We start from the raw sequence: 15682 nt of genomic DNA, 5'->3' as shown, positions 1-15682 counted from the left end.
CTTTTCTCTCCAATTAAGCACCCAAAAACCAGAAATGGAGCTGTGGCTTAAAGTGGTAGACTACTATCCTAGAGCGAAAGAGCTCAGGGACGCTAACCAGGTCCTGACTTTAAGCCCAAGACTGACAAATATTTTTTAAAAGGCAGGTAGAGCCGGGCCGGGTATGGTGGCTCACTCCTGTAATGCTAGCTACTGAAGTGGCTGAGATCTGAGGATCAAGGTTCAAAGCTAGCTAAGGCACAAAAGGACCTTAGAATATTATCTCCAATTAACCTCTAAAAAATGGGAAGTGGTGATTGCTTAGGGTAGGTTGGTAGCCTTGGGCTGAAGACATCCCGGGCCCAGGGGTAGGGCGCTGGCCTTGTGTTGTAGATTCCAGGCTGAGTTCAAGCCCCATGACCCACTAAAAAAAAAAAAAAGATCGGCAGAATGTTAATAGGAATTATGTTGAATTTGTAGATAAACTTTTCAAAAAATAATATTAAGTGTTTCAGCTAAGATGACATATCTTTTTATTTTTTTAGGATTTTGATTTCCTTCAACAGTTTTTTTGTCCTTATCAGAGTACAACTTTGTCCTTTTTTTTTTTTTTTTTTTGCCTGTCCTGAGTCTTGACTCAGAGCCTGGGTAATGTCCTTGGGCTTTCTCAAGCATAGTGCTCTACCACTTGAACCACAGCACTGCTTCCAGCCTTTTCTGTTTTTGGTGGTTTCAAGAAATTGAACCCAGGGCTTCATGCATGCTAGGCAAGTACTCTGTCACTAGGCCACACTCCTGGCTCTGTACTTTTTTTTTTTTTTAAAGGATTTTCATAAGTATTTTATTCTAAACATATTTGTAAATAGAATTGTTTTCTTGATTTAATTTTCAGATTATTACTGGTATAGTGAACTGATTTTGTATTGTCTTTTATACAACAATTTTGCTGGAATTGTGAATTAGTTCTAACAGGTTAATGGATTCCTTGCATTTTTGTAAGTACAAAATTATGTCATAGAATTTTTTGCTTTCTAATTTTGCATTCTTCTTATTTACATAGCAAGATCTTCTAATACAGCTTTGAACATGTAATGAGGGAAGGGAACTTTGTCTTGTCCTTAAAAATCATGGTGTTTAACAATTATTAGGCATGACGCTAATTCTGATGAGTTTTTCTTAGATACTAGTTATGAGGACACTCAGGAAGTTCCCATGTAGTCTTAGTTTATTATGTAGTTTGTTTGTTAGTTCAGTTTTGGGGAATATGTGTTTTTTCTGTGTAGTTCAAGCTTGCCTCATTTTGTCCTTGAGGGCTGGGATCACAGTTTATATTTTTAACATTTCTTGAGTAGGCTTTTATCTTTAAAAAGTCAGTGTCTTATACCTATAAACTGCTCCCTAGGAAGCTCAAAGGAGCCCCAGTGGGAAAATCTTCTAGACTTTTATCTTCAGTTGGCCACCAAAAAAACTGGAAGTGGAGCTGTGGCTTAAGTGGTAGAGTGCTAACCTTGAGTGAAAAATCTCATGGATAGCATTGAGGCCCTAAGTTCAAGCCCCAGGACTGGCCGTGTGCGCGCGCACGTGTGTGTGTGTGTGTGTGTGTGTGTGTGTGTGTGTGTGTGTGTGTGTGTGTATGTGTGTGTGTATACACATACATATATACATATATATTTGTTTACTCTTGGTGGCAGATAAGATGTTAGTCGGTTAATTGACAATAAGTAGAAGCATTCCTTTTTCTGTTCTTTACTGCTATTACCCAAAGATAAAGTTGGGTACTAGTATCTTATTTTATAATAAAGACACTATAATAGACAGGTCAGTGGTATTTTGTTTTGGGTTGTGTTGAGATAGTATCTCATTATGGACTCTAGGCTGACCTCTGTCGCCCAGGGGAACTTGAAGTTGTCCTTTAGAGAAAAAATGAATTTTAGGAATCATTTTACATTTCAAAATGATTTTAAGTTTAGAAAGATTGTGGGTGGTACATAGAAAAGGTAGTAATTGGTCAAAACAAGAGTAAATAAAAGAAATGAAAGATTATTCAAGACAGAAACATTTTCTCTTCATTTGTGTTACTGATCATTTTTTATTATGTCAAGTGTATATTTAGGTATGTTCACGTGTCATTGCAGGTTTCCATGGATCTCAACAGTGCCAGCACTGTAGTTCTTCAGGTCTTAACACAGGCTACAAGTCAGGACACCTCTGTTTTAAAACCAGCTGAGGAGCAGTTGAAACAGTGGGAGACACAGCCAGGTTTCTATTCAGTGTTGCTGGTAAGTTGTTTTAAAGTTCTTTATTTTTAATATGAGGAAACATATTTTTTTAAATACTTCTGTAACAGCCTAGATTTGGTGATACTTTTCTTTAGTTAAACTGATCCAAGTGTTTCATTGCCATTGACACTACCATTGTCTTTTCAATTTAGAATATGGCTTGGTGAGAGTGTTTAAGAAAAGTGTTGGTGGATTGACATTTAGAATCTTTCCTTTACCCTGTATTTTAATTATGAGTCTTGACAAACAAAGTCATTTCCATTGGCTATATTTTTTTATGGGTTAGTGGCTTTCATACTTTATTTGAATGTTACATTTATTCTGGGTAAATAATTGAACAAAGCATTTGTAGTATCTGTTCAGATAGAAGACCCACTCTAATGTTTTTTCAGTTTTAGCACATGAATGCTGACACCAGAAAATTGGTTGTGCATTTCCATATTTTGTCCTTATTCCAATTAATTTATATTATCTGTGTTGTTCAGGTCTCTATTGCAGCATCAGGCTCAGAATATCATGCTCAGTGTTTTGGGTTGTTTTTTTTTCTCATTTTTTTTTCATAAGTGCTGAGGGTCAAACCCAAGGCCTGGTGCTTACTCTGCAAGCACTTGCCACTGAGCCATGATTCCCCTTCTCATGATTGCATTTAAAACATTATATTTTCTTCTACCACCGAAAACATTTTATCTGCTAACATACTAAAACTTTTCCTGGGTGTTATAGGAAATAAACCTAATTATTAACAGTAAATACTTTAGACTGTTCTTATTTAAAGTCTTTGATTAATTCATCAAATGTAACCAATGTAACTCACAAGACAGTATGCTGTAAATAAACTTTACAAGGTTGGGGTAGGGGGAAGGAAAAGTGAGAGAAAAACAACTACCTTACATATGTAACTAACTTCTCTGTACATCACCCTGACAATAAATTAAAGTAAAAATAAAAAACAAGACTTTTTTTTTTAATTTAATTTAATTTATTTATTTATTTTTGCCAGTCCTGGGCTTGAGCTCAGGGCCTGAGCACCATCCTTGGACTTTCTCAAGGCTAGAGCTCTACCACTTGAGCCTCAGCACCACTTCCGGCTTTTTTTTTCTATGTATGTGGACCGAGGAATGGAACCCGGGTCTTCATGCATGCTAGGCAAGCACTTTAACCACTAGGCCAAACTCCCGTCCCCAAGACTTTTTATATTGAGAGCTTTTCCTATTAATTTCTTCTGAAAATTGAGAGCCTTGATCGATGCTTGAGATTTGACTTTTGTTGAAGACAAAGACACATGAGTTAAAACTGACCCTGGATTTATGTCTGGGTCACAGATTCAGAGCAAAATTGTTGACAAGTAAAATGAAATAATATGGCCTAGTCGCTAACATACATGTTTTGAATTTTTAGCTGAGAAGTTTGAATTATTAAAAATTTAAAAAGGAGGGCTGGAAGTTTGGTCTAGTGGTAGAGTGCTTGCCTAACATGAAGACCTGGGTTCAATTCCTCGGTACCATATACATAGAAAAAAGCTGGAAGTGGTGCTGTGGCTCAAGTGGTAGAGCTCTAGCCTTGAGAAAGTCCAAGGATAGTGCTCTGGCCCTAAGTTCAAGCCCCACAACTGAAAAAGAAATTTAAAAAGATACTTACCATGACTGTGGGGGAAATGTAGTGTGTGGAATAAAGTAAATAGGCAGATTGATTTTAAATGACATTGAGAAAGTATCATTATTCTTTCCTCCATAATCTAGCATCATGTTTGTAAATTTGAATACATTTATTTATTTATGTATTTATTTTTTGGTCAGTCATGAGGTTTGAACTCGGCCTGGGCGCTGTCTCTGAGCTCTTAAGCTCAGGGCTACTGCCCTACTCCTTGAGCCACAGTACCTGACTGAATCCTTTTACTCTCTACCCTTTTATTTAAATGAATATACCCTCTGGGTTTTTTTTGTTGTTGTTGTTGTTGTTTTTTTGTGGTTCATGGGGCTTGAACTAGGCCTGGGCACTGTCCCAGAGCTCTTCAGCTCAAGACTACTGCCCTACCTCTGGGCCGGGGTGTTGTCCCTGAGTTCTTCAGCCCAAGGCTGCCACCCTACCCTGGAACCAAGCCTCACTTCTCATTTTCAAGAGGTTAATTGGAGATATGAGTCTTTTTGTGTCCGGGCTGGTTTTGAACCTTGATCCTCAGATTTCAGCCTCCTGAGTAACTAGGATTACAGGCGTGAGCCAACACACTCGGCATAAATATGCCCTCTGGATGCAGGAGTCTCTTAAGTGTTAGCCATGGGTGAAAGAAACAGGCCTGGAGTTCAAGCTTTAGTACTAGCATATCTTAAATAATAAGAAGACTGAATATGCTGTTATTAGTCTTGTATTTTTTCATGGTCTGTCATGGTATTTGAACTCTTGGTCTGGGCGTTGTCCCTGAGCACTTCTGCTTAAGGCTACTGCCCTACCCCTTGAGCCATAATACCACTTCTGGTTTTCTAGTGATTAATATGAAATAAGAGTCTCATGGAATTTCGTGCCTGGGCTGGCTTTAACTGCCATCCTCAGATCTCAGCCTCTTGAGTATCTAGGATTATAGGCGTGAGCCACCATGCCTGGCCTTCATTTTGGTATTTTAAAATTAGTAGACATTACTTTGTTTGCTCTTTGGGTATATATAGTATATGAATTTTTAATAATTGCCAATATTTTTCTATATTCTCTATGTATTTTGTTTGGAGGTACTTACACATATATTAATAATACATTTTTTATAAGCCATGTGTGCTTTTTTGTGTAGACTTTTTTGTAAAATATTGTTATGTAACTATTTTGTTGTTGTTTGTGCCAGTCCTGGGGTTTGAACTCAGGGTCTGGGTGTTTCTTCCACTACTGTTGGTGGTTAATTGGAGATACAGTTTCAGGGACAGCTTTTCTCGAACTGGCTTTGAACTGCTGTCTTCAGATAACAGCCTCTTGAGCAGCCTGAAAACACTTTAATTTTTGGAACTGGGGATGAGAGGGTCAGTCATGGGGCTTGAACTCTAGGTCTGGGCCCTGTCCCTGAGCTTTTTAGCTCAAGGCTAGTGTTCTACCATTTGAGCCATAGTGCCACTTCCGTTTTTCTGGCAGTTAATTGAAGATGAATGTCACAGACTTTCGTGCTTGGGCTGGTATTGAACTATTATCCTTAGATCTCAGCCTCCTGGGTTGCTAGGATTAGAGGTGTGAGCCACTGGCACCTGGCTTAGTTTTTTTTTTTTTTTTTGCCAGTCCTGGGCTTGAGCTCAGGGCCTGAGCACTGTCCTTGGACTTTCTCAAGGCTAGAGCTCTACACTTGAGCCTCAGCACCACTTCCAGCTTTTTTCTATGTATGTGGTACTGAGGAATCGAACCCCAGGTCTTCATGCATGCTAGGCAAGCACTTTAACCACTAGGCCAAACTCCCGGCCCCTGGCTTAGTTTTTAATACTGTAATGTTTTAAATTAAAATTCTAATTTGGGTTTTACTGTTTTCCTTGTATATTTAGAAATAAAGTTTAAAAAAATGTTTTGACTAACATTTTTTTTTTTTGCCAGTCTTGGGCTTGGGCTCAGGGCCTGAGTACTGTCCTTGGACTTCCTCAAGACTAGAGCTCTACCACTTGAGCCTCAGCACCACTTCCAGCTTTTTTCTATGTATGTGGTACTGAGGAATCAAACCTGGGTCTTCATGCATGCTAGGCAAGCACTCTACCACTAGGCCAAACTCCCGGCCCCCATTTTTAAAGGTTTTAAAAAATTCTCATTGATTATTAAGGTTATGTTGCATGGTTTGGCTTGCATAAGTTTTTGCCAGTCCTGGGGCTTGAATTTAAGACCTGGGGCACTATCTTTGAGCTTTCTCAAGGCTAGTGTTCTACCACTTGAGCCATATCACCACTTCTGGCTTTTTCTGTGTATGTGGTACCAAGAATTTGAACCCAGGGTTTTGTGCATGCTAGGCAAGCGCTCCACCACTACGCCATGCTCTGGGCCCTGCATAGGTATTTTCCTAGTCCTCCATTGCTATGTAGAACTGGTACTGTGTGAATTAATTATTTTGGTGAACTTTTTTAGAAGTGGCTAATTTTGGATGAAAGTTATTTACATCCAGCTTTATATCACTTACTTCTTTCAAATTTATTTTTAAATATGAATGTTTTGGGTAAAAGTATAGTTTTGCAGAATAAGTGTATTTCCTCATATGTATTAACCCAGAGCTTTCCCAGACTCAGCACTGGGTCTTGAACCCAGGTCCTCTTCTTCACTGTTTTTTCCCTGTTTTTTCCCCATGACTCACTGGAGATGCCTCTATTTTTGGCTTGTTGACTGTGTTTTGTGTGTGGTGTGTGTGTGTGTGTTTGTGTGTGTGTGTGTGTGTGTGTGTGTGTGTAGGATTATGTTTGCTTGTTTCTGAGTTTCATTTTTTACTAGACAAATTTTCAACCATACTTACAAGTAGAATAGCATCATGAGCCCTCCTGTTTATTAATTATTCCACAGACTACTGATTAGGAATTCATCCTTCCTCTTCCTTCAGTAGAGACTTATTCAGACTGTCCTTGAACTCATAATGTTCCTGATTTATCTTCCTCAGTTCTTAGAATTCAGGCATCGCCATCATAGTTGATTGAATAGGCATGCTTTATTGTATGAATCATAGAAATATGTGCATTTAGAAAATATCAATGTGATATACATATGTGTCTATATATATGTATATATATAGTGGTGAAAATTTTTAAACTGGTATTGGGTTTAAATACAATGGTTTCAAGCTAGGTTAGCTTGTTTCCTCATCACTGGTGTTCTACATTTAATTAAGGTTATTCATGCTTCATAGTGGGTATATTAATTATACTTCAAAATGAGTTAGTGTTTATTCTAGTATTATTTTGTATTTACAGAACATTTTCACCAACCATACTCTAGATATAAATGTAAGGTGGCTTGCTGTACTATACTTTAAGAATGGAATTGATCGTTACTGGAGACGTGTAGCACCTCAGTAAGTTCCAATAGTCCCCCATTATATTTCTTTCTAAACTCAAGAAAGTAAGAATGAACCCACTCATGGGAAAGATAGTGCTTATTAGTTATGTGTACTCCTTCACCTTGCTTATTGGCTTTATACCACTTGAACGATGCCTCTATCTCTGCTTGTTACAGGTTAATTAAATCTGGCAGACATTTTTGCTCAGGCTGGCATCAATCTGTTTTGTTTTTTTTTTTTTTAAAAACTAGTCCTGGACTTTAACTCAGAGCTTTCTCAAGGCTAGTGTTCTGCCACTCTGACTTTCTTTTTGGTGGGTCATGGGGCTTGTATTCAGCCTGGGTGTTATCCCTGAGCTCTTCAGCTCAAGGCTACCACCCTACTCTTGAGCCAAGCCCCACTTCCCATTTTCTAGAGGTTAATCGGAGATAAGAGTCTCAGGTCCTTTTGTGCCCCGACTGGCTTTGAACCTTGATTCTCACATTTCAGCCTCCTGGGTAGCTAGGATTATAGCTGTGAGTCACCTGCCCTGCCTGGCTACCACTCTGGCATTTTATGTGTATGTGGTACTGAGAAATTGAACTTCATGCAAGCTAGACAAGCACTCTACCACAAGGCCATACTCCAGACCCCAATCTGTGTTCTTTTTTTTTTTTTTTTGGCCAGTCCTGGACTTGTGCTCAGGGCCTGAGCACTGTCCTTGGACTTTCTCAAGGCTAGAGCTCTACCACTTGAGCCTCAGTATCACTTCCAGCGTTTTTTATGTATGTGGTACTAAGGAATAGAACCCGGGTCTTTGTGCATGCTAAGCAAGCACTCTACCACTATACCAAACTCCCGGTCCCCAGTTCATGTTCTTTTGATCTCACCCTCTTGAGTAGTTAGGTTTATGGGTCTGAGTCACTAGTGCCTTCCTCTCTTTTTATTTATTTGTGAAAGAATTATCCTCTTTGATTACCAAATGTTCAAGTAATAAAGTGATTTATAGGTTTGCCCAAACCAATTAGTCACATATTTAAAAGTGTTATTATTAAAATTCATAGAAGTGCTATTTTGCATTTACTACTAGGTGACATTTTTTTGTAATAAAGTTAACTTTTTTTTTTTTATAGTGCTCTCTCGGAGGAGGAGAAATGTACATTGCGTGCAGGGCTCATCACCAACTTCAATGAACCAATAAACCAGGTTAGTGACAAAATGAATTATTATCCTTTCTCTTAATTTTTGCTTTTTTTCTATATCTACTTTGTTTCATGATATTAACCTATGAAATCTTGACTTCATTACTTTCATTTGTAATACTTACACTATGCCTTCTGATCTTTGAAATGTTGAGCTGCTATGAACTCTGGTTATCTGGGTATGGTAGCTTATATCTGTAATCTTAGCAAATATGGCATTTCTAGGCCAGCATGGGGAAAAAGTTTACTCGACTTTATATTGATGGAAGGGAGTTGGATGTAATGGAACATGCCTGACATCTTGGCTACTGGATAAATCATAAAATAAGAGGATCAATGTCGAAATATTAGTCCAAATGAAGACTATGAGTATCTCAAAATAACCAGTAAAAATGGGGCTGGAGGCCTGTCTCAGTGGCGCAACCATAGAGCCTTGAGTTCAAAGCCTGATACTATCTTATCCCCTTCTAAAAAGTATTTTGGTTAGATTTAGCTGTTTATTAATTAAAATCTAGAAGTTATTTTGCAGTGCATTTGTAAACTTTTAATTTTCTCTCTCTTTTTTCGTTATTGTTGTTGTTCTTGGGTCTTGAAGTCAGGGTCTGGGTTCTGTCCCTGAGCTCTTTTGCTCAAGGCTAGTGCTCTACCATTTTGAGCCACAATCCCACTTCCTGTCTTTCTGGTGTATAATTGGAGATGAATGTCATGGACTTTCCTTCCAGGTCTGGCTTTGAACCGTGATTCTCAGATCTCAGCCTCCTGAGTAGCGAGGATTACAGACATGAGCCACTGGTGCCTGGCAACTTTCTCAGTTTTTAGGCTGGTATTTCAAGAAAATCTTCAAATAATGACAGTCTTACTCAGAAATTGATTTTTATTGATCGTTCCTGATCTAGTACTTTAGTTTCTTATATTTATTTTTCCCCCCCTCTAGATTGCAACTCAGATTGCAGTACTGATTGCAAAAGTTGCTCGGTTGGATTGTCCTAGACAATGGCCTGAACTGATTCCCACTCTTATAGAGTCTGTTAAAATCCAAGATGATCTTCGCCAGCACAGAGCATTACTTACCTTCTATCATGTTACCAAGACACTGGCATCTAAACGACTGGCTGCTGATAGAAAACTGTTTTATGATGTAAGTTACTTAACATAGTTACTTATTTTTTAATGAAAAGAAAGGGGTGTTTATTTAATTCATAGTTTTGGAGGTTTAATCCAACTGAAGTAGCTCCATTGCAGGCCAAGTGGATATATCATGTCTGCAGTATATGTCAGAAGGAAATGTTCACACCTCAAGCCAGGAAGCCTAGGTCCATCATCTCCTTCAGTGACAAAGCACTTCCCACTAGGCCTCACCCTGTGTGTGTCTGTATATGGGTGTATGTACTCTGGGTCTAGGCCCTGCCGCTGAGCAGTGTAGTTAAAACTGTTTGTATGAAAATGAATACAGCTTTGCTTCTCTGTTAATGCTTCATTGGATGAATTCTTTCTATTTGTAAACTGTGAGGTGATTGATTGATAAGAAACAGTTCGAAAGCAAAGAGATTGTTTAAAATTACTGAAGCACTTCAGATAGGATAATCTCTTAAACTAGTGTGTGGTGAATGGAATAATAAGTAGAATTGATGAGCCATACATTTTTACTACTGGTGTGTTTGAACCAGGAATATGAATATCACAGATTGTATTTTGGACATTATCTCTTAAAAATCTTTTCAAGTAGTGTTGTTTTGTGTGTGTGTGTGTGTGTGTGTGTGTGTGTGTGTGTGTGTGCGCGCGCGCACGTGCGTGCGTGTGTGAATGTGAATGTATGTGTGTATGGGTATGTGTATATATATATTCTTTATACCACTGGCTTGAAAAAACTAGGTTTCATATGTTCTGGAGGGTCTTCTGACGCTTGATTGTGTATTTGCTGATTAGATAAAGACTAAATATAACTTACTGTATTGGTACTAGTTACATTGCATGACTGATTAAAAATCTTTTGGTGTTAAGTTAAAAATATTTAAGGATATCTGAAATGGTGATATAAATCAAACTTAATTACATAGTTTGGTTTTTATACAGTCTGAAGTCTTTTTCAGTTAAGGCTACCTGTCAGTGGGTGGCACTGTTTCTCCTGGTTTAGAAATAAGAACTGAAGTATTATAGGCTTACCAAGAGTTTTGTCAGTATATTTACTTATTATTTTATTGACTTTCTCTTATTGATAGCTGAAATGGTAGAAATATTTTCATTTCTTCTCCTTGCTTAATTCCCCATTTCTTTTTCCATCTGAGGCATTTATTAGCATACACGTTTAGGTTTTTGAGGAACATATAAAAGTTATGCATATCTTTGTGGAGATGTAGTAATTGACAATGATTTCTTTATTTCACCAGTTCTTTTTTAATCTGTTTAAGGTATTAAAGAAAAAACGCCTTTGCAAATACTTGTTAAAGGTGATAAGAGTAGATTCAGATGGGATTGCTGCTCTAATAGTGTTCAGCATCAGGGTAGGGGGATTGGGCACAGTTCTGAATAAAAGTGAATATGGGAAATTATAGAAAGGAGTTACGGGGTGAAGGTGTAGGTAGGAACTGTTGGTAGATGGAAAGTTATTTAACAAGCATCACAAGTGAAGAGTTCCTAGCTAAGTGGACCCAATAAACTTAAGACCAGCCAGGGTAATGAGACATCCTCTGGAGCATTATGGAGTTTTTGAACTTGATTTGATATTGAGAGTAATCACATAGCTGAGGGGCAGTCTGGCTATTCCAGTTTAGTAAGATTCTTTCTAAAATTAAGTGATAAAAAAAAAGGGAAGCCCCCTTTTCCCCTTACATAGAAGATTTAGAAAAGTCAAAACAGTTTGACCAGGAAGAGATTCTTCATCAAAGAATGTAAATATTCTTAATTGTGTAGTAAGCTACAAAAAACCTTGTGGATTAGCTTAAAAAAAAAATCTTGAATTGTAGCTTTAAAAGATGTCTGTTGTTTTTATGTGGATTCTTAGCTCCAGAACAAATAGGAAATAAAAAACATATATATGGATCATACTACTGTTTCTTTATTTCTATATCAAGTTCTCTAATTTATTGAGAAATATGTTACGTACCATCATGTTTACACATTTTTCTTATCAATTCTTTTTATCCGAAGTACTACTTTTATACTAAGAATTATTTTCAGGACCAATATGAGAATCTAATATTACCATTAATATTTTTAACCCTTTGATTATTTATTTATTTATTTGTGGGTCATGAAGCTTCAACTCAGCCTGGGTGCTGTTCCTGAGCTCTTCAACTCAAGGCTACTGCCCTACTCTGGAGCCAAGCCCCACTTCCTGTTTCTTTCCCTCCTTATTTATTTATTTATTTATTTATGAATGTATGTCTTTGTTTATGCTGTTCGATTTTTTTTATTTTTTATTTTTTATTTTTTTTATTGTAATTAGTAAAAGGGTTACATGATATTTGCCAGATAGAAGGTGCATTAATTCACATACATTGATACCCTTTCACATGTCTTGGTACCCATTTCCCTCCCCCCCCCCCGCCCCCCACACCCCACACCCGTCTTGGTTTTCCCCCCTTCCCTATCAAATTTCAAATATCCAAATACAAATAAATTCAATATATCAGATAACAAAGTGAGATACTATAACAATATGAGATAACCAAGGGACAGCAAAAGAGATGAGAGATAATATAGTACATTAAGGACAACAATCACTCATTATATGACTTTTGTTTCTATATCCTGGAGGTCCTTTCATTTAGCCTCATGCTATATGGCCTATGTATCTAAGTTTTACCATATTGTAGACCTCTGCTAGGAGAGCCCAAGTTTCTACTGATTATGACAAATGAGGGAAGCCATTGAGCCTATGTTCCTTTGAGTCTGGCTTACTTCAGTTAATATGATTTTTTTCCAAGTCTTTCCATTTCCTTACAAATGGAGTGATGTCATTTTCTGACAGCAGCATAGAATTCCATTGTGTATAAATAGCGCATCTTGTTGATCTACTCATCAACTGAGTGGCATCTGGGTTGGTTCCACATTTTTTGCTATGGTGACTAATGCTGCAATGAACATCATTGTGCTAGTGGATTTCCACTTCCTGTTTTCTAGAGGTTAATTGGAGGTAAGAGTTTCTGGTCCTTTTGTGCCCAGGCTGGCTTTGAACCTTGATCTTCATGTCTCAGCCTGTTGAGCAGCTATAATTACAGGCGTGAGCCACCATGCTTGGGCCCTTTTATTATTTTTTGATATTGAGATGCTGTTTCTGTCTGTGGCCAAAGGCTTGAAATTGTGATCTTCCTGCCTCAGGTTGGGATACAAGCTAGTGCCACCACACATAGCAGGTGTGTATGTATGTGGGTGGGAATGTGTGTGTGTGTGTGTGTGTGTGTGTGTATACATATATATATATATATATTTCTTTTTAAATAGGGATGAGCTGGACATTGGGCTTGCACCTGTAATCCAAGAGATTGAAAGCTAGAGGATTATAATTTGAAGTCAGCCTGTGCAGAAAAGTTTACATATCCCTTCTCAGTTTATAGCTGGTGTCATGGCACATACCTGTTACTATTACTACACTACAGGGTAAGATTGAGAGGATTCAGATTTCAGGGCAGCCTGTACAGAATGGAGGGCAGGTGGATCTGATGGCATATGGCTTTATACCTAGCAACAATGGAAAGCATTGTAACTCAGATGTTTGCCCTGGTGAAAAGACCATCCTATCCTAAAAATAATCAATGAAAATTGTGCTGAAGGAGTGGCTCAGCAGCATCACACAAGCCTAGTAAGCTGGAGGTGCTGTGTTCAGATCCTAGTCCTGCCAAAAGAAAAAGAAAGGAATGAAAATTTCTAATACTGAAGAAAATTGCTTAAGTTACCAAACTTACACTGTTTTTAGAATAAAATGACAAGGATATTATAAAACAAAAGTGTGCTTTCTTATTAAGGAACTTTAATTCTGTTATGTAAAAATTGTTGTATGGTAGATCCAGTAGTGAGAACACAGAAGCCACCACTTACAAGGCTAAATCTGGGGTCTTTACTGGACTTGTGGCAGGGCTTTATGACTGGAGTCCCCTTGCTACCTGCTAGCCCTCTAGTAAAGCCTATAAATTTGGTCTTTTTAAGTGGTGCCTTCTTGGGTCTCGTGACTGGATCTACCATATAACAAATTGTTTCTTTTATTGTAATCTTGTGACAAGTAAGAGCCATTTCCACAATATTCAGAGATTTTCTTTAATATTTTTTGATTATGATTTTATATTCAGTATAAATATAATTTTTATCTTCTAATGTGTACTGTGTGTATACAGGTAGTATAATTCTGTAAAGCAATGCTTTCCTGGTACCTCAAGTAGTTCCTGAAAAATGACAAGAGTTAAAACATTTTTGTCATTTTATTTCATTATAAAATATTTTTAAAAATAAGCCTAGCTGAGTGAGGTGGCCTATACACCTTCAGGAGGCTGAGATCTGAGGATCAAGGTTTAAAACCAGCCTGGGCACAAAAGACTGTGAAGCTTATCTTCACTAGAAAAGGGGAAGTTGCCTGTGGCTCTAGGGGTAGGGCTGGTGGTAGCCTTGAACAAAAGAGCTCAGGGACAGCGCTCCAGCCCAGAGTTCAAGCCCCATGACCCCCCCACACCCAAAAATGTAAACCTGGCATGATTTAAAAATATCGTGGCTGTAAAAGATTTAAAGAGAGTCTTCTATAGACTCATGAAGAAATGCTCAACATATCTAGCCATAAAAGAAATGCAAATCAAAACAACTCTGAGATTCCACCTCACTTCAGTTACCAGTTAGAATGGCCATGATCAAGAATACAAATAATAACAGATGCTGGAGGGGATGTGGCCAGGAGGGATCACTACTACACTGTTGGTGGGAGTGTAAACTTGTTCAGCCAGTATGGAAAGCAGTATAGTGGTTCCTCAAAAGACTAAACATAGAGCTCCCCTATGACCCAGCAATTCCACTACTAGGCATTTACCCAAATGTCCAGAAACAAGGACATACTAAATCCATTAGTACAACGATGTTCATTGCAGCACTATTTACCATAGCAAAGATATGGAACCAACCTAGATGTCCCTCAGTTGATGAGTGGATCAACAAGATGTGGTATTTGTACACAATGGAATTCTATGCTGCTGTCAGAAAATGACATCACCCCATTTGTAAGGAAATGGAAAGACTTGGAAAAAAATCATATTAACTGAAGTAAGCCGGACTGAAAGGAACATAGGCTCAATGGCTTCCCTCATTTATCATAATCAGTAGAAACCTTGAGCTCTCCTAGCAAAGGTCCACAATATGGTAAAACCTAGATACATAAGGCCATATAGCATGAGGCTAAATGAAAGGACCTCCAGGATATGGAAACAAAAGCTATATTTATAATATAGCTGGTCATATTGGAATCATGGATATGATGCATGAATTCATAGAAAAGTAAGTGTTAAAGGGTTTTTATGACAAGATTACAGGTTTTTATTAATGTGTGATTGTTGTTAATGTACTATGTTATTTCTCATCTCTTGTTGTGCCTTGGTTATCTCATATTGTTACAGTATCTTGCCTTGTTATCTGGTATATTGTATATATGTTTATTTGGTTATTTGAAATAGGATAGGGCAAGGGGAAAAAAGATGAGGGGATGGTGTGGGGGGAGGAAAATGGAGACAAAAATATGAGAAGGGTATCAATGTTTATGATGTAATGCACTTTCTATCTGGCGATATCTATATTATATATGTAACCCTTCTATTAATTACAATAAAAATAGGAAAAAAATATTGTGGCTGTGATATGGCATACAGTTTCTTTTTCTTTTTGTCATGATAGGGAAATCTTGTATAGTTATTCCATGCAAAGAATAGAATAAAAAGGGCATAGGTGGAGCTTCCAGATGAATTTGTTAAAGAATATACTTTATTTTGTATTTTTCATAGTTAATAGAAGGAAACATCACAATTCAATCAATTATATATCAAGATTTATTGAACTAATTGTACTAATTGTATAGTATCTTTATCCTTATAGTTTATATTTTTCATTATACACATATATAATCTCTTACTCAATTGTTGTATTTAATTACTAGTTACTCTATGAGAAGGCATGTCATGGACAAGTTTCTTAACCATTTTATGTCTCAATTTTTTTCCCCCTTTTGAGACAAGGAGACCCTGTGTAGCCCAGGCTGGGTATTCATCAATGTAAAATAAACT

At 37.5% G+C, this 15682-nt stretch overlaps 1 protein-coding gene across 7 annotated transcripts in view; it reads left to right on the top strand.

Annotated features, from left to right (window-relative positions):
• Positions 1-15682, top strand: part of Ipo11 (importin 11) — a 121588-nt gene that overhangs the window by 14469 nt on the left and 91437 nt on the right. For all 7 annotated transcript variants that reach the window (XM_090331881.1, XM_090331878.1, XM_090331880.1 and 4 more), the window contains 4 exons: positions 2115-2258; positions 7166-7266; positions 8364-8436; positions 9367-9570. In XM_090331881.1, coding sequence (XP_090188007.1) covers positions 2121-2258; positions 7166-7266; positions 8364-8436; positions 9367-9570 — 516 coding nt within the window. In that variant the 5' untranslated portion in view covers positions 2115-2120. The remainder of the gene's footprint in view (positions 1-2114; positions 2259-7165; positions 7267-8363; positions 8437-9366; positions 9571-15682) is intronic.

This window comes from Megascapheus bottae, chromosome 4 (genome assembly GCF_031878675.1).
Source record: "Megascapheus bottae isolate mThoBot1 chromosome 4, mThoBot2.hap1, whole genome shotgun sequence".
In the NCBI taxonomy this organism is placed as follows: Eukaryota; Metazoa; Chordata; class Mammalia; order Rodentia; family Geomyidae; genus Megascapheus; species Megascapheus bottae.
The sequence above is the reverse complement of the archived record's forward strand: the minus strand, read 5'-3'. Positions and strand labels throughout refer to the sequence as shown.